This window comes from Ictidomys tridecemlineatus, chromosome 7 (assembly GCF_052094955.1).
Source record: "Ictidomys tridecemlineatus isolate mIctTri1 chromosome 7, mIctTri1.hap1, whole genome shotgun sequence".
NCBI classification, from domain to species: domain Eukaryota; kingdom Metazoa; phylum Chordata; class Mammalia; order Rodentia; family Sciuridae; genus Ictidomys; species Ictidomys tridecemlineatus.
The window spans coordinates 127,717,818-127,745,686 of NC_135483.1; the positions used below are offsets into that span (position 1 = coordinate 127,717,818).

General features: G+C 33.7%; 1 protein-coding gene and 1 long non-coding RNA gene across 2 annotated transcripts in view; one reads left to right on the forward strand and one right to left on the reverse strand.

Moving 5' to 3' along the window:
* Positions 1 to 4,229, forward strand: part of LOC144365542 (uncharacterized) — a 50,135-nt gene extending 45,906 nt beyond the window's left edge. The window contains exons 7-8 of the long non-coding RNA XR_013424088.1: positions 192 to 243; positions 2,601 to 4,229. This is a non-coding gene — a long non-coding RNA (uncharacterized LOC144365542). The remainder of the gene's footprint in view (positions 1 to 191; positions 244 to 2,600) is intronic.
* Positions 1 to 27,869, reverse strand: part of Acvr1c (activin A receptor type 1C) — a 71,868-nt gene that overhangs the window by 43,173 nt on the left and 826 nt on the right. Inside the window, exon 2 of the mRNA XM_005315780.5 lies at positions 4 to 234. Coding sequence (XP_005315837.2) covers positions 4 to 234 — 231 coding nt within the window. The remainder of the gene's footprint in view (positions 1 to 3; positions 235 to 27,869) is intronic.

Sequence of the window (27,869 nt, forward strand, 5' to 3'; positions counted from 1 at the left end):
TACCTGTTGGAAGGTGTAGTGTTATATTGTTGCAAAAATCTGTGAAGCAACATTCAGTTTTGGTAACATTGTTGGAACTATGGCAGAAGACTTGAGCATTTAACTCTGGGAGGGAGACACAGGATTTGATCACCTGTTCTTTTCCATTGGTTAGCATGACTGAGGCCCAACATGCTCCTTCTGTTTGGCAGGTAAAGTTTGAAGAGTCACACAAAAGACATACACACTTCAATCCTGCAAAGGGTAAGGAAAATAGCTTTAAAATGCAAAAGAGATTATGCAAGTTCTTTAGTTTTACTTGAGAATAGAAACTGAACCTTTATAAAAATTAAAGAAGAGTTTAAATAAGCAATACTTGATAAATACATGCTCTACTTTTATAGTCTCTCAATATTGTATTTTGTTAAGTAGGCTACCCAATTATCATTTACTATTGCTAATGTTTGTGAATTTATTCAGCTGCTACTATATTTTCATTATCTGTGCTCTGAATCTTTCTGAAGCTCCATCAGTTTGTTCCTAAATCAATAGCTCCTATGAAATGCTAGGAAACAGTATCACAGCAACAGGGGAGCTGTCCAGCATCACTCACAGAACATCAAAGTATGGTTGTAGCAGCTGTGTAGCCAAACAAACCAATGTTCTGTTCACTTACCTTTCCCCCTTTAACCATTTAAGTGCATTTGCTACACGCCGAACTAAGGCATTGATAAGCCATTATACTTCTCCCTCTTCACTAAGAAATATATACATCTTAGAATGGGAGTCATTTGAACATAGACCATGACCTTCAGGCAATTCTTTCTAAGGCAAACCTCTCCTCCATAAAGAAAAGAACATCAACAGTAGAACTTAATATATCTGTAACAATAAAACTTTCAAAAATTAGATTTTTAAAAAATTAATCTGTTCATGTCCACATATACCTCAATATTCCCTTTACACCTCTCTCTCTCTCTCTCTCTCTCTCTCTCTCTCTCTCTCTCTCTCTCTCTTCTCTCTCTCTCTCATGAAGTGGTACACCATTTCTTTGTTTAGGTGTAAAATATTTGCCAATATGAAGTGTCTAGTGATTGTGGGGAATTTAGTCTAATTTTATCTAAGTAGATTATTCCTAAATACTACAACACTAAATAAGCTTTCTGTATTATTTTGATGAATTTTTTGGTAAATCCTAACTGCCTCTTTACAATTATCTGAATGTCCAAAATTTTACCATGTAACCACTGCTAATGAAATTAAAGACTTTAAATTGATAATCAATCAACTTAGGGATGATTTCATATTCACAAAATATTTGGTATATAAATGATGACTTTCACTCAACTTCAAATATCAGTATGGGAGCAAAATGGGAATATTATATGGAATAATAATATAATATTATATGGAGTAATATTCCCATATAACTGGGATGTAAGGGAAAACAATTTATAGATTAATCAGCTAAAAATTATTATTATTCTTTTTTGGTAATTTTTCTTGACTAATAAGATACCATTTAGATCATATTTTAGCAAATATTTCTTAAGGGAAATATTATAAATATGTATATTTATTATATATATTTCCTAAGGGAAATGCAAATCCCCAAATAAAATATTTTGTTACCAACATTGGATCCAGCACAACAAGCTCACTACCTTATTAATTGCAGTATTGACCAATGTAAATAAACATGCTCTTTCTTCAATAGTTATATGCTACAGTAGAACTATATATTATATATTGATCTGGATCCCACAGAGCTAGATGTACAAAAGCTTGTGATTTAGAAAATGTGTTAAGGTAGTTTTTTTTGCATAAATGAGAGTTCATATAGAGAGCATTCATTAACCCACTGTCTTTTGGCAGTGGAATCTCTCCAGCATTTTCCAACTTCAACCTGAAAAAGGCCTTAAAATCCTGCTTATACTAGCTTTGTAATCATAGGCATTACTTGGTCCCTCTGTGCCTCCATTTCATTTTATGAAAGGTAATAATTAAAAGAAGTATGCATCCTTATAGTGCTGCTATAAAGAATAAATCAGTTAATCTATGTAATGCTCTTAGCCCAATTTCTGGCCTACAGGAAAAACTATAGTGACCATCTCTCCTATGCCTGGAGAGGATAAAGCCAGTTGTCTTACACAAACAATCAAAACATATGTTTAGTCCATAAGGGAATGGCTGAATGATTTAGGATGTAGAGATTATTTTAAAAAGCATGATAAAGAAATGAATTTCTCTGCTCTGCTAAGTGTTAGTTGAGTGTTCTCATTCTGTTGATGATCCAGACTAGATCCTAGATGGCCACAGAGCAAGTGATGGTTGATGATAGTCCAGAGAAAAAATTCAGAGAAAGAGAAAGGTTCTAGCCCTTACCTTGTCACTCACTTGCTGATTGACTCTGGAGAAACTATTTGACTATACAGAGCCTTCGTGCCTTTCATTGGAAATGGGAAATAAACCAGAGTAGGGACAGTGCATCCAGAAATCTTAAAATCTCATATATTACCAACATTTTCTAACTCTATAATTTACATTTATGGAAATATAGAAAACATTCAACAATTAAGATACTTCTCCTCCTTCATTGTTCTTCACCCTTATAATTTAAGGTGCTAAAGATGGGAAGAAGAGTAACTCTTGTGATACAACTTCAAATCATCTGTAACAAGATTCATTAGAGTCCTTGAATTTTCTCTAAGAGAAGCTGAGCCAGAAAATCATGGCAAGTAACCAAGGAATATGGATCCACTCTCTAAAGACAACCCTGAAGTACTCAACAACTAATCATATGCTAGTTCATGTGCATTTAGCATGGCATATAATTCCCAGTGAAGCTATGGGAGTTGATAGATAATGAATGAGACTCAAAAAGATCAAATGATCATCTTAATCGAATAGTCTCTAGACTACACAAGCAACACTATTTCTATCCCATCAAAGCTGTCATTTTCTTAAAAAAAAAAAAATTCTTCCAGCCCAGGAGTTTCAAGCAACTGTGAATAAAATATAATTGTTATACAGCAGAAAGAAATTAATATTTAATTAATAATTGATAACTGACTTTTTATCTGTATTATTTCAATAAACTTTTAAAAAACTGTTCCTATTTTTAAACAAATTCAACCTGTCCATTTTGTGGTGAGACATATGGTCAAATAAAAGTCAGTAGCATGTGCCTTGCATCTAGAATAAGTAATCTTAACTTTCAGCTTATCTAAATTTTTATTAAGTAAATATCTAAATACCTGTCCTGATACTTTCTCTTCCAAGCACTAACTGGTTCTTATAAAAATATTACATAACAGTTCTTATCAAGGAGTAATGTGGATACTCACTGAATGTTTAATAGGTGATAAAAATTTCCTTCAGCTTAAAGTAAAAGTTACCATCCACAAAAATATAGACCTAGGTAATAGAGTTAAGACAGAATGACAGCTTATTTTAAATCTTGCACAATGGAAAACACTGACAAAATTGAGGATTTGTTAATGATAATGGCTTTCAACATCTGCTAAATGTTCCTATTCATTCCAGGTCAATTAGCAGTATTATTGCACGGACAGAGAACAAACAGAAAACCAAACGGGGCCTATGATCTATAAGTAACATATGACATATTTAGGCTCTCATTTTTCATTTTCCACTAGTCCACTATGTAGTCACATTTGACACATAACTACTTATACTAACTATCCTCAAAAATTCTATCTTGTATTAAAATTTAAGTGGCCTTGACAATGAGACTTTTGCTTTCATATTGTTTTTTAGAAATCTGATGTTAATTGAGTCAATTATATTAGAATATTCCATGACAGGATAAATCTGGTTGTTAGCAGACAGTTGTCCTGCCTTATTATTCTTTATTTTATACTTTCTCATTACAAATGTACTTGAGTCATATGGAAAGGGATAGCAAATGAGGTTGAAGAAGAGGCAATTACCCATAATAAAGAGGTCTATTAGATTTTTCCCCACAAGGAAGATTGCACTTTTCTTGTGTCTGCTCCCACCCCTTTAATTATCTCCCTTTTACTCCCTCTTTGCCAATTAGTCTGTAAAAGCCAAGACATCTGTTACCCACAAGACATCTGTTACCCACATCCACCAAAAGATGTACACATTCCCAATCAACCAGAAAATAAATTTTCATCCATATTTACATCGGATGGCTAGCACACCCTGGTGTACAGAGTAATATCCATCAGACAACAATAAAGAACCAAATTTATCAATTTGCACTTATGCCCTATTCTTCTTTAAAAGCCAAATATTTCTTTGACAAATAGTTGTTGTTTTGAATTAGATATTATTTTTAATAAGTTGGCTTTATATTACTTGTTTCCCATATTTTGAGGCTATGTGCTAAAATATCTATTGGACAAGGCTTAATGTCAACCTCTGATATATACCCTTTCCTCTTTTTCAGACATTATTCTATTCAGTTTTTCTAATTTGTGACAAGTATCAAACACAATATAGAGTTGTTGTTTTTTCGACTGAAAGAGTGTCTCAGATCCTTCTGAATATGTGATCGTTCCATCATTTGCAGGCTTCTGAGCTTGCAAAGGGAACAATTCAAGTTCATCCATGTTCTAAATCTGAAAAGTATGACCATAGCAAAGAAGCCAGGGCAACTAGTACAGTGCACCTAAAGGAAACCAGACAGTCTGTCTTCCCTTTCTAATCCTTGCTAAAATTTTTAATTTCATGCCATGTGGCCATTTCAAAGCACTTGCCTTTCCTAATTGTAAGGAAAAATAGAAGAGGGGAAGAAAATAATTATTATTAAATATGGGCAATACAAACAAAGTTTTTTGCCAAATAGACTTTGAATAAAGTTTCAGATTATAGAAATTCTATTTGCCAGACTGTATCCAAGACATTTTAGAACTTCCAAAATACGGCAAAGGAAATTTCTCCTTTGTGCAAAGTGAAACTTTGTTCAAGAAGGGCTCATTCTCATAGCTAAGAGTGCCTGGAACCACCATACCAGAAGGTATTCTGCCCAGGAGAAGTGCTTCAACTTCCATCTTTGGGGCTCAACACTTTGTGAGTTATAATATTAACCACGTGGAACTTCCTCAGTCTAAAGGCAGCACTGAACAAACCAGAGCATTCAGCTCATCTCTGCCACAGCTACCTAAGAAGACAAATTTCTCAGTATCTCCAGACCTTGAGATTTCTAAAGACCCCTCCAGTTTTGTTGTCCTTGGTTGCTCTGGACTTGTGACATCCTTCTCAATATAAGCAACTTAAGGACAGAGTTAAAATTAGCTATAATGATGTTTTTTTGTTTACTTATGAACTCAGAATTGTAACTAAATACAGACATTATGGCATAATGTCATAAAGCTTTTACTCCAATTTAAAAAAAAATTTTAACAGAGAAAAATAATTAAAAAGTTGAATACTTTTTAATATCAGCCTGGCTATGATCTGAAAGATTCACTTTTTAAAGGCCTTTTTCAAAATTACTATAATAACGATATTCCCTCGGCTCCTACAGCCTGGTAGGATTCCATGTAGAGATATAACTTAATTTAAAATAGGTGGTGGCAAAATTATTTGCCTATGTTCCATTAAAATATCCCTTTCAGAGGATGAAAATGTGTCAGAACCATGAGACAGGGAGACGACAGTCTTCTCCTTCCTACCTGTGGAATTTGAAGCTCAGTGGGCTGGGAGTGTGGCAGTTGGATAGTACTGCCTTGGGGCACAATGCAGAGGAATCTAAATCTATTTTTGCCTAGAAAGGACACATACTACCTAGAGTCCCTTGTCTAAATATAGTCCTTGTGGTCACATAATGGAGAAAAGAACCCTATTTGGAATCTCCTGCTGAAAGCAGCACGGAAAGAGTATTCCTATTCAGAGGACACATTTCCTCGGCCACCATGTGATTCTTAGTTTATTTGAGAGTTTATTTTCTTACACTGACAGCCTAAATGTTCTCTCAGTCTTGGGCATTGAAATTTATTGTCTTCTACTTAGGAGAATAGCAATGCTCAATGGATTCCAATGGCATTTAGAATAAAGCAAAAATCCACCATTGTTAATATGACTGAACAGGCCAACAGTTGGAGTTCTTCCCATCCTTGAACACCATCTCTTAAGACTCAGTCTTCCAGACCACCTATCTTCTTTCCACAGCTCTAATAGAACAACTTCTTTTCTACCTCTGCCTTTTCTGTAGTGCCCTTTACCTGTAACATTTGTTCCTTCTAATTCTCAGTTCAAATGTCTTCACTTCAGAGAAACTTTCCCTGATTCTCCTTGATCAGGTATCTTGATCAAATATCTTCATTTTTCTGGTATTATCATAATCTATAATTAGTCTACTTGTTGCATGAGCCCCACTAAAATGAAAACTTCATGAAGGCAGGGACCTTCTCAGGTTTTATCTACCATCATATCCCCAACACCTAGAAGGTCTGGTTCCATAACTAGATGTTTTTGTTTTATTTTGTTTATATTTTATGATGCATATAGTTATGCATAATAATGGGATTCATTGTGAGAAATTCACATATGCACATAACATCCTTTGGTTGACTTCATTCTCTTGTACCTCCCCTTTTCCTCTTCTCCTCCTTCCCCTTTCAATCCCCTTTCTCTACTGGACTCCTATTTTTATGAGATCTCTTTTATTCCTTTTTTATCTCTACTTCTGAATATGAAAAAAAAATGATCCTTGACTTTCTGAGTCTGGCTGATTCACTTAGCATAATATTCTTTAGATCTATCCATTGACCAGAAAATGCCATAATTTCATTCTTTTTTATGTCCCAGTAGAACTACATGGTGAATATATTCCACATTGTCTTTGTCCATTCATCTGTTGACAAACAGACTGATTCCATAACTTGACTACTGTGAACTGTGCTACTATTACATTGACATTCAATGTAGTATGCTGATTTTTATTCTCTTGGATAAATACCAACGAGAGAAATATCAGGGTCATATGGTGGTTTCACTCCTAGTCTTATAAATCATCTCCATACTAATTTCCATAGTGGTTGTACCAAATTGCAATCCTACATACAATGTGAAAGTGTACCTTTTCTGGGTATCCTCACCAGTATTTTTTGTTATTTGTATTCTTGATGATTACCATTCTAACTGGAGCAAAATAAAATCTCAGTGTATTTTTTATTTGCATTTCCCTGATTGCTAAAGATGTTGAACATTTTTTCATATATTTGTTGGTCTTTTGTATTTCTTCTTTTGAGAAGCGTCTGCCTTAATTCATTTGCCCATAAATCAATTGGGTTATTTGTTTTTGAATTCTTGATATATACTCTGGATATTAATGCTCTGTTAGAACAGTAGCTGACGAAGATTTTCTCCCATTCTCTATGCTCTCTCTTCACACTCTTGTTTCCTTTATTGTGTGGAGCTTTTAATTTGATGCCATCTCATTTATTGATTCTTGGTTTTATTTCTTGAGCTTCAATAATCTTTGTAAGGAAGTCAGTATCTGAGCCTATATGTTGGAGGGTTGACCTGTATTTTCTTACAGCAGATATTCTTAATAGATATTGGCAAATAACTTTCCAAAGAAGTTGGAATGTACCAATGAGATTTCCATTGACTCTGTACGAAGTACCCATTTCTCAATACATTTGTCAGCATTTGCAGTTTTCACTAAAATCTAGGGGCTAGCAATGTAGCTGAGTTGGTAGAATACTTGCCTCGCATATGCAAAGCCCTGGGGTTACACAGACATATGTACAAATTCTCACTAAAATCTTAATTATAAAATAGATAAAAGTTATATGTGAAGTTATTTTGCATTTCTTTAATAATAGGGTTGAACTTGAAAAAAAAATCATCTGGCTTTCCTCTTTGGTGACCTTTCTATACATGATATTATCTCTTGGATAAATCTTAAAGTCTCTTCTCAATCTGAAAGAGCCTTTTATAAAGTAAAGATGGAAATCCTTGGTCATTTTCATATTTATTTTCTTTCTCTTAAACATTATCCCCATTGGTTTTGGAAAAAGAAATTCTGTGTCAGGAAAAAATGTCAGATAACACACATAATATGAAGAAGGAAGTAAAATAGAATAAATAGCGCTTTATCTGCTCTCTCAAAACTGACCATGGCTAATGGCCTCTCCAAATAGTTTTCTATGGTGTTATCATACAGATATGCTTAGTGATGTTCTCATTAAACTCCTAATAGTATTATAAATATAAACTGTATCTATCAATCTACCAATTTGTACTTTCTTCCTTTGCCTGAAAACTTAGTAAATCCCACATCCAGATGTTTTCTAAATATCCCATATTTTCTTCCATTTTATGCTTCAATTGTCTTTAGACAGTTTTCTTTTTTCTTTCCTTACTTCATTATTATTATTATTATTATTATTATTATTATTATTATTATTATTTTGTCAGTACTGGGGATTGAACCCAGGATCTCATGCTATTTTTAGACACTTCAATCTCAAATTCTTTGCAATTTTTATGGATTATCTGGATTATGTATAATGCACAAATCTTTTTTAACAGGTGATAAGTGAATTACTGTAAATTCTTAGATGTTAAAGAAGTTTTTAAGATCATTATTTAAAGAATATTCTACTATATGCCAAACTCTGTGTTAAGGAAGGGAGGTAGGGAGTACAGAGAAAAGTCGTGCCCTAAAGGACCTTTGTCCAGTAGGTTAAAGGACGTTCAGAAAGTGCGGTAAAGCCAGGCATGAGTGCAGGGCACCTGGGGACACAGAGGTAGGGCACACTTAATCCAGCTGTGGCAGGGGCAGGGGTCGGGATGGGGGCGGCAAGTTTCTTTGAGGTGAGCCTTGGGGAACACACCTGCTCCTCACCATCCCAGCATGTTCGTAGTACCAATTCCACCGCACCCTCTCAGCAGTGCTGAAAGACCGTCCAACTCGCACCCACCAGCCTGGGGAAACCTCGCAGTCCTCACCCACTAAGCAGTGTGGAAATATCTCCTGCGGTGAGGCTGAAACGTATGGGCACTAACCTGCCCCCACTTTGTCAACGGCTTCTGTCACACCCACTCTCCAGCTGGAACTCGGTTTCTATCCACAGCCCGCTCCCCACCCCCACAAGCACATGGGCACCGCGCCACCTCTAAGGGGAGGGAAGCTGGACCGAGCGGCGGGAGGGAGGGGAAGTTGCTCTCGCTTTCCCTGGACTTGCAAGTTGGTGCTAGGATCCTTTCCCTTCCACCAAGCCATGGCCAGGGCTGACTCCTCCTATCTGCCCGACAGGCCTGGGGTCAAAGGCACGCCCAGGCTTTCCAAGACTGAATTCTGCTCCCAGAAAGCAAAGACAACCCAGAGGGGGATGGATGTTCTCCTGGAATGGTTTCCCGCACACCTGGGTACCATCAAGTGGCACAGAGGCAGGATGCAGGCTCCTTTTGACAGAACGACCTCCACTCCAGTTAGCATTTCTCAAGCTTTTTTAAAACCCATGTTTTCCTTAAAATAAACGTTAAAATCTCACAAGCTTATTTTCTGTTATTTAAAATATCAAATTAAAAATCCTTTGTCTAGAAACTTAGGGATACCATGATGACTTGAATGCGCCTTTTTCATTAGGAAAAGTGCCCCCCCAGTCCAACACACACACACACACACACACACACACACACACACACACACACGCACACAATAACAACCTTGAAGATCACCTCTTCTAGATGGATGGTTTTGAAAATGTTCCTTCCTGGACGGCTATTTAAAAGATATCTTGTTTGCAGCCAAAGATCCCAGCTACTCAAGTATTACTAATGAAGTCTTTTCAAAGGCTATGAAGAAAAGAAAAGGCTGATAATAATACTTTCATTTAGGTCCTATGGGTCACATACTGTGTGACCCATAATGTGTTTATGTTTCCATAAAGTCATACCTGATAGCAGTGGTTACCATCACTGGGGGAAGGGGGAGTAATTAACTTGATTTAATCATCCCATATTATACATATACTGAAACATGACATTGTATCCCACAAATGTATACCATTATGATTTGCCAGTTTAAAATAATAATAATTTTAAAAAATCAAAATTAAAGAGCTCTAAAGAAACAGAGGACAGGGAGACAACAAGGAAGGAAAAAGAGGCATTTTAATATCAACCAGGTAAGACAAGTCATATGTCTCAGAATTAAAGTCTTGACTTTACCAAAATCAAGGATATCTGTTTAAAATTTCAAATGTAGAAAAACATAATTATGTTTTAGGATGTTACATTTGTTTTAATTGTCTTTTTCTAATATGAATTGTTCATCTGGGAGTTGACTGTATATCAGAAAATAGAGATTGAGTGTCCAGGCTTTTCTTATCCCAACCTGTGTTTTGTTCACAAGCAATAGCCACACTCCACATAAGAATGTTGTCTCAAATGGAAGTGCAATTTCTAAAGTGCAGTTTTTACTCAATATGGAACATTCTGGAAAATGAGGTGAGGGGCTGAATAATAAAATAAGTCACCTACTCCAAGCTATGAAGAAAGCTAACAATAATAGACAAGGTGTCTTGACTAAAAATGGACGTTTTTACTCAGAGGGCAAGGCTGCTTGGGCTTCCTGGCTCAAGATCACTCTATGCAAATGTTTACCAGCTAGAAATTTACCTGTAAAACCTCCATCAGAACTGGTGGGCAGATCTTCATACTGTGTTTGATTGGTCTGCACATTTAGATCTATTTTACAGGTCTTAGAGGGTAATACACATTTTTTTAAAGTTATTACAGCCTTGTGTTCAATATATTGCTCATCAAATCTGATTTAATTGATGATAAACACTTGGTAAGGAACAAAGCATACAATTTTAACTTTGTTTCCATGGAAAATAATTAACAAATGGAAACAATACCTGAAGGATACAATTTCAAGCAATATCTTGAATAAGCAGGAGTTACTCTGTTGCACTGAGAAATGAACCTATGTTTAAAGAACAAATAAACAAACAAAAAACACTGCATGAGCCCTGATTTATCTCAGGCATTCTGGAACCGAGTTAGGAAGTCTGGGGTTCTAATCCTAGTTCTAGCAACCATGGCTTTCAGGCTGGATTCTCAACTGTTGTGTGTAAGAAAAAATTCATTTAGATAATCTCTGACATCACCCCCAGTCCTAAAGTTCTATGGCCCTAAGATACAAATCTATCAATGGCTATAACTTGCAGTATGAGAAAGAACAGGATGAGTGACTGCATACCAGAAAATCATGAAGTTGTTGCCCCAGAATAACAGTTCAGATCGTTTTCCAGAGAAGAATTTACTGTGGTAAAGACTAAACGGAATAATTGGAGCTCATAATTTGGAGGTCTAGTAAGTCATAGAAGTCTAGTTTCGGGTTTTAAGTCTCCATTAGGGTAAAGAAGATAGAAATCAATGGGGGAAGACTATAGAGAGTTGGTGAAAATAGGAACTCAAAGCATGTGGCATACTTAATCTATGTGGGAAAGATGGTATAAAATATGAAAGGTGAATGATAAAAAATTAAGGTTTCAAAGGCTAAAAAACTCTTGACTTGTTAAAAGGAATCAATTAAAAATAGTAAAGAACAAAATACATAACAAATAATACATAGTCAGAACACAGCTAAAAGAATACACGGAAGAAGACAAATTTAGAATAAAAGTAGCAAAGAAAATTCAAATGTTAAAGTTCTCAAGAGTTCTCAGGGGTTCACTTGTCAAAAATTTTTATCACAATCCATGGTTACACATTTATATGATCAGATATGTTAAAGAATAGATGATTCTCTAGAAATAAAAGGGAACCATCCAAAGTAAGAAGTTGATCTAGCTAAAAATAGTGTGGAAAGTGAAGAGGTGAAAGGGGAAAAAGAGGGCAAGAGACCAAGTGGTTTGTTTTTAAGATTTATCTTAACTGTGCCACTTTCCAGCACTGACCCCATGGCTCAAAGATTTAACCTGGATAATATTAAGAATTCATAATATACAAGCGAAAAAGGGCAGCACCACCTGCCCCTTTCATCAAAGAAGATGTGTGGGAGTGGGAGCTGAAGAGAAGGAGATGAATTTTTTAAATATATAATTATAAAAAACACATTTTTGAAAAATGTAATTCTCAGACTTCTAGGGATTATCATAGCTACTTTAGGAGATAGTCACATGGTTTCTCCTAGTTCCTTTGTCTATCAAAGTAATATCAAACAGAATAACTGCCTTTTATTTGCAGCTACACAAATATATGTCAAGACATGCAAATGAAGAAATATTAGAAAGAAATTAGAGAAGATCTGAGAAATCTCTTAGCCAGAACAAAAGGAAAGTAAAGGAGTTTGTCCCGAGTTCCACTGCTTCTCTGTGATAAGCGAATATAAAACAAAACAAAAAAACTGGAATAAACAAACAAAATCCCTATCTTTGTAGCTCAGTTCATTTGAGTTTAACATTGTAGAATTCAGCAAGGTACAGTGAAAAGATCCTGGACTTTAGAAGGTGCTTTATTCACACCTGAACTCCTGAGCCACACCTTGACCCGTCATGTGGCCTGGGAAGGTCTGACACTTCTGTAATCTGACTTTCCCATAATAAAGGGGGAATAATAACCAATATCTCACAGGGCTATTACGAAGTTTAAAAGAGATTTTAGATAGCACATTTGACATACCATAGATGTTTAAAAAAAAAAAAAAACACTAAAAATTTAGTTCCCAGTATTGAAAGTTAGGAACTATCTACAGCACCACATTTGAGACACAAACCACACTCCTAAACAGTTGTTTCTAACAACTGTTTCTGGTTTTGATTAACATTTGCCTGGTGGTTCCATACTGCCACACTAAGGTGATAAAATGAGCAGTTCAAGATAGATCTATTTTTTAAAAAAATTGGTATTTGAGTACAATCAAAGTATTTGGAAGTCTCACATTGCTTACAATACTAATGTTTTTCCATTTTCACTTGGTCATTTTTTGGGTCTGACAAATATTTTAATTAAAATGAATGAAGTGGGTCAACAGAGGAAAAATACCAATAAATATGAAAATGATTAATTGCATTAATATTCAAAACAAAATAAATACATAAACATAATTTTTATTTGCCAAACTGGCAACAATTTTATGAATTATAACACTCAGAAATGTGGAGGAAGAGGGGGAAGGACTCTGGAAAATTAAATGAAATTTCATTTTTATACACAGTTGAATATCAACTAGTATCAAACTTTTAGAAACAATCTGAAATATTTGTCTCAAAAATCCTACAAATATTTATTATCTTTATGGTTGTATTTCTACTTCCTCTAGAAGAAATAATCACAAACGTTCATTAAAACTTCTGTTGCAGAGTTATTATTCACAAAAGTAAAAAATGGAAGTATGCTAAATATTCCCAAATCAAAACATGTAAATAAATCTGACAATATGTATGATTGTATAACATCCTATTTTTTAGTAGTATTTAATTAGAATGGAATTTACTGTAAAATTAAATGAAAAGTAGAATCATAAACATATAGGATATATCTCAATTTACATACATGTATTGAAATAAAGACTAGAAGGAAATGCATCAAAATATGAATTGTAGTTATCCCTGAGGTATGGGACTAAAGATGATTTCTACATTTTTTCAACATTCCTCCCTAATTTCCTACAATGAACACATACTAATCTTCTAATCAGGAGTGGACATAGTTTTGTTATAGTAATTTGTTGCTCTGTGAAAGTATTTAGTTCTCAGGCAGTGGTTGAAAATACCATGGGAACACCTTTGGTCAGTGTTCTGCAAAATCCTTTAATAATACTGACAGTATCGTCTAGATGAACACCCACAGGCCCTGTTTCATACCACACCATAGTGACTGCAACTGTTTTGTAGTCCCCAAACTGGATTTTATGGTCTGAAAATAGGCTAGCATGTCGAAAAGCAGGGATGTCCCCCACAACTCAAACATATGATCATTGCAAAAGGACTTTCATGCTATGCTAAAACTTAACTACTGTTCTCTGGGACATAAATGGAAATAAATCAAAACCTAACTTAGCCTGATGATCTTCCCATAACTTTTCCTCTCATCTTTTAATTGTCTTGAGCAAGGGTTAGAATAGACTTTGTGACTTTCGCTGAATTGAGAATATGATCAAGAAAATGCTGACTGCCCACTGTGTGCATAGCATGATACTGAATAAGGTGTACCTCTAATTTGACTCAGCAAAATGAGGTTGGTTAACACATTAATGAGCCTATGCAGAGACTGCAAATGCAAGCAAAATTGTCCATAAGCAAGTTTAATGCTATAGTAAACTGAGAAAAGGAACCCAAGTAGCTCATAAGTGTTCCCTTGTAGGTGATAAATGACCTTTCAAGTTGAACCAAATGCTTTCACCTTTAAAAGGGCAGGTGAGCAATTTTGCATGTACAATGAGCTTTATCTATGTACAGAAAATGTCCCCAAGTTGCAATTCCCTTTGTAGTTGAAGAACTCACTATTCCATGCTAATGAATTAAACATAACCTAACTTATCCTAATTTGATTTTGTATATATCTACTTCATGCCATTTTACAGAATAAAGATGAAACACACACAAAAAAGCATTTTGATATGTAGATATACTCCTTACTTACAAAGAAGTTATATAACAAAAGTTAATCAATTATTTAAAATGTTAAATATATTTTACTTTTTAAATCAATATTATAAATGTACATGGCAAACAAGTAGTATAGGGAATATTCAAATGAAAAGCAACCATCTAGTGACCCATATATTCCCAGTAAGTTCTCCCACTTTAAAGTATTTTTGTTATTATTTTTAGGACATTAAAAATACACTATGGTGGGGCTAGGGTTGTGGCTCAGCCGTAGAGCACTTGCCTCGCATGAGTTAGGCACTGGGCTGGAACCTCAGCCCCACATAAAAATAAATAAATAAACAAAACAAAGGTATTGTGTTCATCCACAACTAAAAAAAATTAAAAATACACTATGGTTCTTGATTAACCATTTGAAACTTCCTTATTTTATAGAACATTTTATACATACACCCTTCAATTTGGGGCATAGAATCTGATTTATTGAGATGTAATTTACACTTGGAACATTCATCCCTTTTAGTGTGAGCTTTTGTGAGGTTGACAATTGCAGTTCAATCATCCCTCCCTCTCAGATTTCCTCACACTCCTTCTTAGACTACTCCTCTCCCCACCAGCTCCTGGCAAGCTATGTTTTTGTTCCTATACTTTTGCCTTCTGCAGAGTGTCAAATGAATGTAGCCTTTTGAGTCTGGCTTCTTTCATTTGTCTGAAGTCATCTGAGATTCATTCATGTCTTTGCCTACCTCTGTAGTTTTTTGAATGAATGTACAAGAGTGTGCTTATTCATTCACTAGTTAAAAGACATTGGTTCTTTTTCCCTCTGTTTTTATGGGTTAGAAATAAACTTAATAAACATTAATATAGAGGTCATTATTTGAAACAGATTTCATTTCTCTTTGCCAAATATCTACAAGTGGAATTACTATGTGGTGTAGAAAGTGTATGATTAAATTTATACAAAATTTCCAGAGTTTTCCAAGTGATTGTACCATTTGGCATTTGTATCGGCCATGTATGAAAATTCCATCTATTCACATCATCTGAAAACTTCTTATTGGGTTGTTTCTTTCTTTATTATTGAGTGCCGATAATTCTTTGCATATTTTGAATACAAATGCTTTATCAGATAAGGGTTTTGCAAATATTATGTTTGAGCCTGTGGCTTGTCTTTTATTCTCTTAACAGCTTCATTCAAGGAACAAAAAACATTTTTTAGTTAATTTTTTATTTATATATGACAGCAGAATGCATTACAATTCTTATTACACATATAGAACACAAAAATTTTAATTGTAATGATGTCTAATTTATCAGTATTTTTCTTTTTTGTTTGGAACTTTTCATCTAAGAAACAAAATCTAATCTAAAATCAAAAGATTATCTTCTGTGTTTTCTTTTAGAATTATTTTTCATAGTTTGGGATTTTATCTCTGAGTTAATACCTTCAAGGATGTAAGGTATGTTTGGAGAGTTTTGTTTGTTTACTGATGTCCAATTATTCCACCATCATTTATTGAAAAGAAATGTCCTTTTTCTATTAAATTGCCTTTTTACCTTTGTTTAAAATCAACAGATATACATGCATAGGTCTATTTCTGGTTTCTTTATTCTATTGCTCTCCTATCCAATGTCACAATACAGGTTAATAATTCTTGAAATAGGTACTGTGAGCATTCTAACTTTGCTATTCTTTTTTTCTTTTTCAAAATGTATTTGTTTATTCTAGTTCCTTTGCATTTTGAAATAATATTTTTTAATCAGCGTAGTGGATGTACAAAAACTTGTGCTAGGATTTTGAAGGAAGCTTTTACTGGGTTTCCTTATGTCTATAGCACATCAGGGATAATTAATGTGATGACAACATGGAGCCTTTGGTTCTGTGAATAGAGTAAATGATCCCGCTAATTCAGATTTTAAGTTCTTTCAATTGTGTACTGTACTTGAGTGTTGTCATCTAGTTTGCATATTTATTGGTAATGTCATTTAGTTTTTATTCTTTAGTATGTTTAAACGATGAATTGTAAAAATTGGATTTTTGAATATTGAACCAGCCTTGCACTGTCAGTTAATTCCATTTGATCATATCCTATTCTCTTGTTATTAAATTGTGGCTCAATCTGATAATATTGGTCTGTAGTTTTCTTTTATCATGATGTCTTTTCCTAATTTTGGATTTAGGTAATGCTGATCTTAAAATGTGAGAAAAAAACAAACAAAAAAAGGTGTTCTCTTTCCTTCCCTATCCTGGAAGAGTTATGTAGGATGGACATTGCCTTCCCAAACTTTTTGATAGATTTCAACAGGAAAGTCCTCTGAGACTGGAGTCTTTCTTAGATGTTAGAAGCATTGAGCCATGAAATGAATGTCTTTAATGTATGTTTAGGCCATTCATAATTTATAATTTCTGGAGTGGTCTTAAGTAATTTGTGTCTTTCAAGGAATTAGTCCCCCCCCCCGTTCTAACTAAATTTTTGAATTGGATATAATGTTTCCAATGTTCCTTTGTTTTTACTTTTTCTGTCTATATAGTATGTAGCGATATTCCCTCTTTCACTTTTATTTTTAGATTTCCCCTTTGTATATGATCTTTATTCACAGCATACTCAGCATATCTTCAAAAACGTTATAATATTCTTCATGTAATATAAGGAACTAAATTTATATATCCTCAATATTTCCTTCCCATCACTTGTACTAATACTGTCACACATTTTACCTATGGATAAGTTACAAATTCACAAAGACTTGCTGCTTTTTATTTTTGCTTAGAGAGTCAATGAATTTTTGGAGTGATTAAAATGAAGTAAAAAATGTATTTTATATTTATCTTCATGTTAGCCATTTCCAGAGAGGGTTATTTCTGTTATTTTCTCTTCTGCATCCAAGATTCTGTGTGTTATTGTATTTATTTTATCTTTAAGTTTTAAAAAATTCTTATAGCACAGATCTATGAATAAAAAATTATGTTTTTATTTATCTGTTGTTTTTATTTTTCCTTTATTTTAAAAGAAAACTTCATGTTGAATGATATATTGTGTTAGATAGATTTTTAATTGCTGTATTTTAGAGATATCATTTAATTGTTGTCTGTTTTGCATTGTTTCTGATTAGAGTACATATAAATATTAAAATTATTCCTCCACATGTAATACCTCTATTTTATTCAGGATGCCCTCAAGATTTTCTCTTAATTGTTAAATCTCCTCAACTTGAATATCACATATCTTATGGTGTAAAGTTCAGGAGGTTAGGTGTTTATTCTGATTGGTTCTTTAAGCTTCTGTGATTACATTTCATTACACTTGAAAAATTATTACCCAACATTTCTCCAAATATTCCCTCCATCCTATTCTCTTTCTTTCTTATATGGGATTCCATTCACACACATATTTTGCTACTTCATGCTCTCCCTCCATGTCTTGGATGTTCTGTTTTACTTCTTTTGACTTTCCCTCTATATCTCCTGATAACTCTCTCCTTAGTAAAATAAGAGTAAAATAAGTTTAAAATAGTATAATTTTATGATTATAAGGCAATTTCCATTGGCTCATCTTCAAATTCATGACTCTTTCTTTGGCTGTGTTGAGTCTACTAATGAGTACATCAAATGTATTCCTTTTCTCCTATTTTCATATCTCACTTTTCCATTTTATACTTTCTCACATTTCTATCTTTCTGCTGAGATGTCACATAGCTTCATGCATATTTTCCCACTGTAGACTTTAATTGTAATCATTTTAAGTTTCTTTATTATTTTTGTAATATCTGCATAATATTACATCAGGTTTACTGACTGGTATCTTAAAAATAGGAGTTCTTTCCTTGGTTATTTGTGTCTCACAATTTTTGGTTGATGTAAATACATTCTTTATAGACTGAATTATACTATCATAAGGTCTTCACACTTAAATTGGAATATGTCAAAGTAAAGAGGGATGTGTGAAGTAGGAAGATTGAAGTGTTAGGTGTAAAAGGAAAAGTATAAAATAGTACAGTATTGGCTCAAAATGGACAATACATTAGGCTAAGAGTAACCCTTAAAAACAGGTAAAAGGTAGAATTGAGAAATAAACAAAGGAAAGAAAATGGAACACTAAAAAAGACTAGCCAAAAATAAAATAAAATAAAAAGTTAAAAAACAAACAGAGGAACAATAAAGAAGAGAGACAAATAACAAGATGGTACGCTAAAAACTATATCAATTATTACACTAAATATGAATGAGCTAATTAAAAGCACACTTTTTCATATTATAAAAGCACAATGATCAGGAAACAATTGTATATGACCATTTGTGAAGGATATAGTTCCAATATAACAACATAGATAGGTTATAATTAAAAGTGTGGGGAAATTATTTATACAAATACTAAACATAAGCGAGTTAGCATGGTTATATTAACATTAAAGTAGACTTTAAAATAAAGAATTTTACTAAGACAAAGAACTGCATCTTTTAATAATTATATAGTCATTGTCTGAAGAAGACATGACAATTGTAAATGTTTTGCATTTCTTGTATTTTAAAACTGTTTTATTCCAGTAATCAAATAGCTTTAAAATACTAGAAATAAAAAAATAATAATTAAAAAAACAGACAAACCAAAAGGCATTATTGGAGATTAAAAAAAACATACTTAGTAAAAATATACACAATCTGAAGAGCGTTATCAATAAATTTGACCTAAATTGGTATTTACAAAACAATACACTTAAGCAGCCAAAGCTAATCTATGGAAAAACTAAAAACAGTTCATGCCTTTGGGAGTATAGCATTGAGGAACAACTAGGGAGGGATTGAGGAAACTCATTGTGGTGACATTAATCTTTAATATCTTGAAAAATATTAGGTGAATGCATTTCTTAAAACTCCATAAATAAACATACAGAACTTGTGAATGTCATATATAAATATTTGACTGAATGAAAAAAAGTTAGCAAATATTGAACTCTGCAGAAAAATATGTATGTTGAAGTACATAGAAGGAAGTATATTGATATCTGTAATTTATTTAAAAATGCATCAATAATAATGTGTATTAATGTCTACAGAGGAGGAAAAATGAAGATACATGTAATAAGGCAAATATAATAAAATGACACCGGTATAATCTAGTTGGTAGTTAGGTGGTAATTGTAAGGTTCTTTCAATTTTGATGTATATTTGAAAAGTTTTATGATAAATCTGAGGGGATATTAAAAGTGAAATAAAAACTTTCAAAAACAAAAATAAATTTGAATTCTTTACCATCAGAACTGAAGTACAATAATCAAAGAAAAAATGAACTGGATGTAAACTGGAATCTGTACTAAGTTAACAAGAGCACTGGAAATGACAATTAGGTGGGTAAACAAAAACGACTTCATACGTTTTAAAATTTGTTTAAATATAATCAAGTATTTAAAGTCAAAATAATAATAATGTATTTTGATGTTAAAAAAATATTTTAAAAGCACAATGGATGAGATTCATTGTACAAAGGATAAGAAAGAGGAACTATAGGTATGATGATAAGGATTTTAAATAAACTATGACCATTTACAATAAACCTGCTTCCTGATAATTCCAAAAAAAATTATACCAGTTTAAATATGGATATTATAAATTTTGGAGCAATCACTAAAAATAAAAGAGATGTAGTTTATAACCGAATCAAAAAAATATATAAGACTAATAACTAGTCAATTAAACCAAATGAAGATAAGAGGAGAAAGTGAAAAGAGATAAAAATAACAAGATGACATATTTAATATTGATAAATACATTAAATGTATGTGTTTTAAACACGGCAGTGAAAAGGCAAGAATGTAAGACTCAATGAGAAAGCAGAACTCGGCCATATGCTCTCTACTAAAAAACAATTTATGTCTTTATAAAAAAGTTAGGAATAAGAGGAAGGAAAGTCTATAAAATGAGACATTCAGAAATCTAGAATAACTTAAAAATTTTAAAAGTAGATATGAAAATACTCACCATAAGAAAGCTCTGATGACTATATTGACAGTAGACTTCAAGGCAAAGAGCATTATCACCAGTGATGAAGAGAGACATGCCATAATAATACTCACTGCCAGGGATAAAGCAGATTTCCTAATGACAAATATTCATCAAGGCAACATAACAAACCTATGTAACTATGTACCTAATAGAAAAAAATCTCAAATACATAAAACAAAAATTGGAAAAGGTAAATAGACAAGTGCTGAAGTAAGTTGAAGATGTCAACAATAATCCTTCAATAATTGGCAAAAACCAGGTAACAGAAAACCAGTAAAGATATAGTAGTGTGAATAAAATTGTCAAACAACTTGACTTGTAAAACATTGCATTCATCAAAAGCAGAATACACATTATTTTCAAGTATATTCAGTAGTTCAGACACAAACTGAGCTACAAAGGAAGTATGAATGAATTCAAAGAACATTTATCACACAGGTTATCTTATTTCACCATCATTGAATTTAAACAAGAATATAATCATAAAATGCTGGAAATTGCTAAAATAGTTGAAAGTTAAACCACAGACACCTAAATATTACACAGACACCAGAAAGTTAAAAAGAGAATAAGAAAATATTCTCAATGAAAATGAAAACAGAACAGATCACAATGTAGGGAGGAACACAGACAGTTGCCTAGAGGGAAAATTTAGAGCTTGAAATGCTTATAATTAGAAAAGAATAAATATCTTAAATGAAAGGTTTCAGAAAAGCTCAGCAAACTGTTGTCCATAAGCTGGCCCATTTACAAATAGTTTTATTGAAATCCAGCAATACCTATGTGCAGATATATTGTCTATGATTGCTTCTGCACTGCAAAAGCTGAATTAAGTAGTTGCCACATTAACTACATGGTCCTCGAGTTTGAAATATATCCTAACAAACCCTTTTGGAAAACAACCAATACTAATCTAAGATACCACCAAAAGAAGCTAAAATAAAAATGAATAAATTTAACCCAAAGTAAGTAGAGAAACGAAATAAAATAAAATCAGACAATAAGAAAATAGTATTTATTTGAATCAATAAAATTGATAAACTTCCAGTTAGACTGATAAGGTAAAAAGAGAAAATTCAAATTCCCAGTGTGAAAAACATAACAAAGGACATCACTAAAAATCCTATAAATATTAAAAAGATTATAATGAGATAATATGAAAAACTCTAGGGTAATGGCAATATCCAAAGCAGAGCTGGGCAAAAGCAATTGTATAGGAGAATCTTCATCATGATTTAGTCAAACTCTCAATCCGTTTAAAGGGATTGTTTTTGACGTAGTCAATTTTTTTCACTCTGCAAAAAACAATACCTCTTAATATAGCTAGAAAAACTGGAGAAAAGGAAAACTTTTAAAAAGAGAGTTTCATACAGTTACATATTTATTATCCTATAAGGAATCCTCTGCTAATTATATAATTATTCTTTCTTCAGTCTTTCAAGCTCAGTGCATTGTCTATTTCCTAGAAATACTGGATTGTAAGTGGAATTCAAGTGAGAATACCATCTCACCATGACTATAAGAGCAGGCAAATGTTCACAGAGTAGAATTTTTACTCTTGGAGAGTGATAATGGGAATGGTAGAAAAGAAAAAAAAATACACTTCTAGGGGAGCAGGCCAGGAAAATGTCATCAGATAAAATTGTGAGATGTGATGAGTTAATACTCTTTAATATATTCTGGCTCTGTTTTAAAACAATCTGTTTTTTAAAAACTGTGTTAATCTGGATTACCACTCTCTTAGTTGACATCTCTTGGATAAGCATGCATTTATGAAACTAAACATTTGCATTAAAATTATTGTCCAAGTCTGGATGAAGTGGATTTTTTTTCTAATTCTAGTTTTATCACAGAGTCTTTATTTCAATCAATCTTGAAGTTGCACAAAGAAATTATAAGGCACTTAATCAACATACAGAAATGTGGCATTTATCACTGTTCTTATACCTTACCATGAGGTAAAGATGACAAAACAGACTGGGGAAGGACTGTGTTTCACTTTTGAAATTTGAGCATCCTAATGATTTTCTTGATGTGAAAAGTTTAATGAAAAAGTAGATTGATCTAATTTGGGATGTTTAAGTCATTGCAAATTTAAATTGTTCAAAAAAAATAATAAGCAAGCTCTTGAGTCATACTGAATGATTCACCCATGAATTCTTGAGGGGTTTAATTTAAAACAGCTCCAAAGAAACATGCCTACTCTCTAAGAGACAGAAGAGAACAACAGAAAAAGGAAGTTACTCTAGAAGAGAAAGAGTGAAGTATCAGGACAAGAGCAGAGCCTTGTTAGCCTGGCTGGCCAATCAGAGCTAGTGAATTCAAGATGTGCAAGGAAAGTAGCAAGGTGTCTGGCCTCTGTAGAAACAAAGTCTTCCTTCTCTGTTTCATACTCCTACTCACCTCCTCCTCTCTCTTCTTTATTCTGGATCCCTGAGTGAGAGGAGTAGTGATTTGTATTGTTCAGATTTCAGGGGACCAAGTAGCCCACATGCTTTTGGGATCTAACGTTCAAACCACAAGAATGGCACGGGGTGCAGGGTCATGGGGTCTCCTACCTCTTTTCCACAGCAAGTGTGAGAAAGGTAAGACCTGTTTCCTTATAGAAGAAACCCAACCATCCTTCTCCACTCTCTCTGCCTTTTCTCACCTAGTAGCCACCCTTGATATTATTGCCTAAAATCCTGCCACCGTTTCTATGAGAACAGGACTAATGGAAAGTGTTGGAAGTAGAGATTCCCTGCTCCACAGCCTCTCTGGCTTCATCTTGCCAGGCACTGGATAGCCTTTCAGGATGGAATCACAGTGTCAGGATCCAGAATTCTGGCTTTTCACATACCCTGATTAGTTGCCCTTAAGCTATTCCATTGTTAAGTATTAAGAAAAGGAAATGTATTGGAATTCTATCATGCAGCTGGGAGCCAAAGGACTAGGTAACAAAAGAATATAACTTTTCCTTACTTCATTCTATTTTTCTAGATATCTCCTTCTGAGTGGGGGAGGCACCTAAGTCAAGACACTATTAGATATTACTAGGTCCCTCTAATAATTCTATATAAGTTAAGAACATACAACAGTTTCCAGTTTCTGAACATATTTTTCTTTTCCTTCTTTCCTTCTTGTACTGGGGATTAAATCCAGGGGCTCTCTACCACTGATCTGTGTCTACAGCCCCTGCCACTTTTTTTTTTTTTTCCGGTAAATCAAGGGCTAAATTCCTGAGGCTGACCTGGAATTTGTGAACTTCTTACTTTAGCCTCTCTAGTCGCTGGGATTGTAAGCATGCATCATAGCACCTTGCCCAATTTCTTAAATAGTATAAGGATTAACCTTGAAAATTTGACCATTGACTAGAAATTTTAACATCTAGAAGGCCAAAGCAATGAAAAATCCAGAAGAAACTTCAGAGATGCAAGTGATAAAGTATGATACATTGTACAATCTATGTGTTTCTATTTTTGCTTTTTTTCAATTACTATTAATTCTTTCATTTTGTTATTCATTAAAATGAACTCTTTATATACATGTGAACATATCTGCAAGAGATACTTAAGGATGCATACCAACAGGTGTCTACCTGTAGGACACTCTTCACTACAGATCTCAAAATGAAGACCATACAGTTGGTAGGTGAAATGCTGGTCAAGAATTTGCAAGAACACAGCCTCTGACTGATATTCATGCATCCTGAACTCTTTGCCAAAGGATTGCAATACTCTTAAAAACATATTCCAAAACCACAAATTGTCTCAGATTAATAGGTCCTGCCTTTAGGGCTCAACAGTCTAACTCCTACTCTGTCCAGTTTCCTCTTCTCTTAACCTCTGAGTTACAATAAGAAATGTAAATACTGGCAAAGAAAAAAAAAAGTTCAGTATCTACTACCTGGAAGCATTTCCTCTAAAAGAGAAACATAAAAGTTTATTCAAAAAAGAAAACCACTCTAAAAAATGAATCTGTAAACAATAGTTTTCAAAAGATGGTAAATTTGGGGAGAACTGACAGTTTTCATGTAACCATCACTTCCAGGAATCGAGAAAGTTATTTCTTTCAGATGTACTTTCATGTTAAGATACTCATGTCAGGTTGGGAAAGTGTAGGTACTCTCTCCAGTTCATACAGAAGTTGTGGCACATCATGTTCAAAGAATTGAGAGTGACCCATCCTGAGACACACATGGGGACGGTAGCAGAGTCAGAACAGAAGTTCTAAGAGACAAGACAAAGAAAATAGGTCTGCACTTCTCTTTTTTATAAATGATCGAGGAATATGTGTACAAGGAACATCTCATATTACCACAATAACTCTTCTATGTTGGGTTTCCAGATAAAAGTACTGAGTATCCAGTTAAATTGGAATTAAATAACAATTAATTTTTAATATAGATATGTCACATAAAACAGCAGTGAATTTTCAATATAGGTATGTCACATGTCACATTTTTTACACACTTATACTTAAAAAAATTCAATGTTTATCTAAAATGCATTTTAACTGGATGTTCTATGCTTTATTTACTAAATCTGAGAGTCTATTCAATGTGTCTTCAAAACTTAGCTGTAAATGCCCTTGGCTCACAACTTTTTACCTTCAACCCACACATACCCCCTGAATTCCAGACTCACAAAATTAATTGCTCACTGAACACCTCTGTTTAAGTGTCTATTGGGCATTTTAAACTCAACAGAGTCCCAACTGAGCTGCTATCTGTCACCATGCCCTTCCTTCCCCCAGACCAGCTTTTCCTGCAGTCTGCCCCACCCCAGTTAAGTTTCCATTCATCCATTACTTGGATCAAAAATTCAATATCATCCTTACCTCCATTTCCTCTTCCATTTCAAACCCTGTATGAGTTTTGCAATTCAGATGAACTCTATATTTCATATGCTTTAAGTTTAAGGCTAGATAATGGGTTTAGGCAGTACAGTCAATGAAGAAATAAATTCCCAAGGGTATCTGCACAGTTGTTTTCTGGGCCTGAGATGTCTTGTCCTTGGAGTCAGGGAGTTCTTGCCACATTTGTGCCCATGGACCAAGAAATGACTGTGCTTAAAAAAGGGCAAAGGTGGCAACATCTTTTCATTTATAAATTCAGCCCTAGTGTTTCACTTTCACTTCCAAAAGCACCACTGAAAACTTTTCATGAGAACTGTTGTTACAATTTTAGAGTAAGAGCATATAGCTTTCTGGACTCTCAATACATCTTTGCCAACCTTATGACAAAGGAGTTTTATGAAAGCAGAAGAGAATGTACACAGTATATACTGGCCTCATATCCAAATCAACACTTCAAGGTACAGATCTCCTGAACATTTATTGCCAGTTCTTTGTTTAATATGAAAAAAATGGTTAATCTGAGGCTATGTTAGGTCTGTCTTATCAAACATCAAGAAATATAAAGTTTATATAATCAGAACAAACTAATTTTCAAAAATCAATTCCAGACCAGTAAGTAGTTTTTCGAAGTTTCCACCAGCTGTTACCCTCTGAGATTCTCAATGAAGAACAATGGTCTACTCTCTACTTTAATGCATGTTATCTGCAAACATGACAGTAATGCCAGAGAAGAGCAACTAAAGCATAAAGAGGTTTATAGTATTTTCACATATTTATGGGCTGGTGTTCAGCAGAGCCAAATTGAAAGCCAGCACTTTGTGTCATGAAGCTTTGCTACCTATGTCAGCATGTCAAGAGTAACACCTCATACAACATTCTGACAAGGGTGAGTTCATATTCATAAACATCTAGCATGTTAAAATGTAACTTACAAAAGTGGCCATGTCAAAAATAAGGTAGGTACCCATGTGAGAAAACGAATTGAAAAGATGAAGAGTAAAAACTACCTTGAATTCCTTTACCCAATAACCAAAGATTTGTACTAAAGTTTAGAATAAATGACAGAGGTAGCAATATATATCGTTTATGTGGAACACAAAAGGGTTAGGAATTTCTTAAAGAAATTTAATAATTGCATTTGACAAAAAAGTTCATTGTAAATTTCAATTTTATAATTACCTCTCTAGTATATTGACACATTAGCTACATATCATGCATTTTTCTTAGATTTCATATTTTGAGGGAACAATTAAATTTGAATGAATGACCTAATTTTTTAACATTTTTGTTCATTTCAAAGTCAAAAGTTTCCATAACTTTCCATGCCTTGTCAAGAACATAATGGGGCATGTTTTATTCTGTTGGTATGCCCAGGTCTCTAAAACTTTTAAAAGATTTTGTCATATGGTGAAATATTCCTTTCAATTTTTAAAAAATTGATTGTTTTTTTCAGCATGTCTGAAACCTAGTTATTAGTTCCCATAAATAAAAGTTGTATAGTCAGCCTGTAGAAGAAGTTTCATAGGTGCCCAGTCAAAGCTGTCATATCTGAAAGACTATCTTTAGGTGTGTGAATGTGTGTGTGTGTGTGTGTGTGTGTGTTGTGTGTTTATTATGGCAGGGGGGATAAATTCTATGAAACTGTCAAGAACACTTTCAGTATTCCAATTTAGCAGTATTTTCACCCATTTCTTATAAAGACTTCCCATGGTTGGTTTTCTTCCCACTGATGAATTGACTAACTCCAAATGCACATGTGTCACTTTATCCCATCATCTTCCCATCAGTCTCATGGTGACTCTGCTTTCCAAAAATACAAATCAAATGCTTTAACCCTCAGATTTTGTCAATTAATAATTTCCAATTATCTATTTTTACTTGAATATTTCATGATTTATTTGTATTTACTGATTCTCTCAGGTCATTTGAAACACTGAAATATATACATGACAGCAATCATACTATTCAAAATATTCTCCTGCACATGGTACCGAGAGGAAAACTACCCACCCTAAGTATAGCTATTAATGTCAAACAGATTGTCATCTGGGAAAACAAAAATGCATCAAAATCAGTTTCGGACAAAGTACAGCTCTATGGAAAAACACCAGGTTTTTATGTGCAAATGTCTTCAATGTCTGATTGAAATGTTTAAAGAATGAGTTAGCAAGGAATCTGTTCCTGGTCTGTGTAATCCAGGACAATGTAATAAAAACACTTTCAAAGCTTAAAGGTTTTTAGTTACAGCCGACTATGATTTTACCAAAGATGCATTTGCCCCAGTTTCTTGTAAATATTGTAAAGAAACGTTTGGATTCTAGCTTGGGTCGAGGGCTCTATTTAGCCTATCAAGGCACAGACCTGTTATAAACGCTGGGGCGCTTGCCAGAATTTTTTTCCCCCTGAAACTCTGAGTAAAGATCGTACCTCGAAAGCAATGTGCGTTACAAACCACGCAGATTTAAGCTCCTACTCCTGCCTCCCTAGCT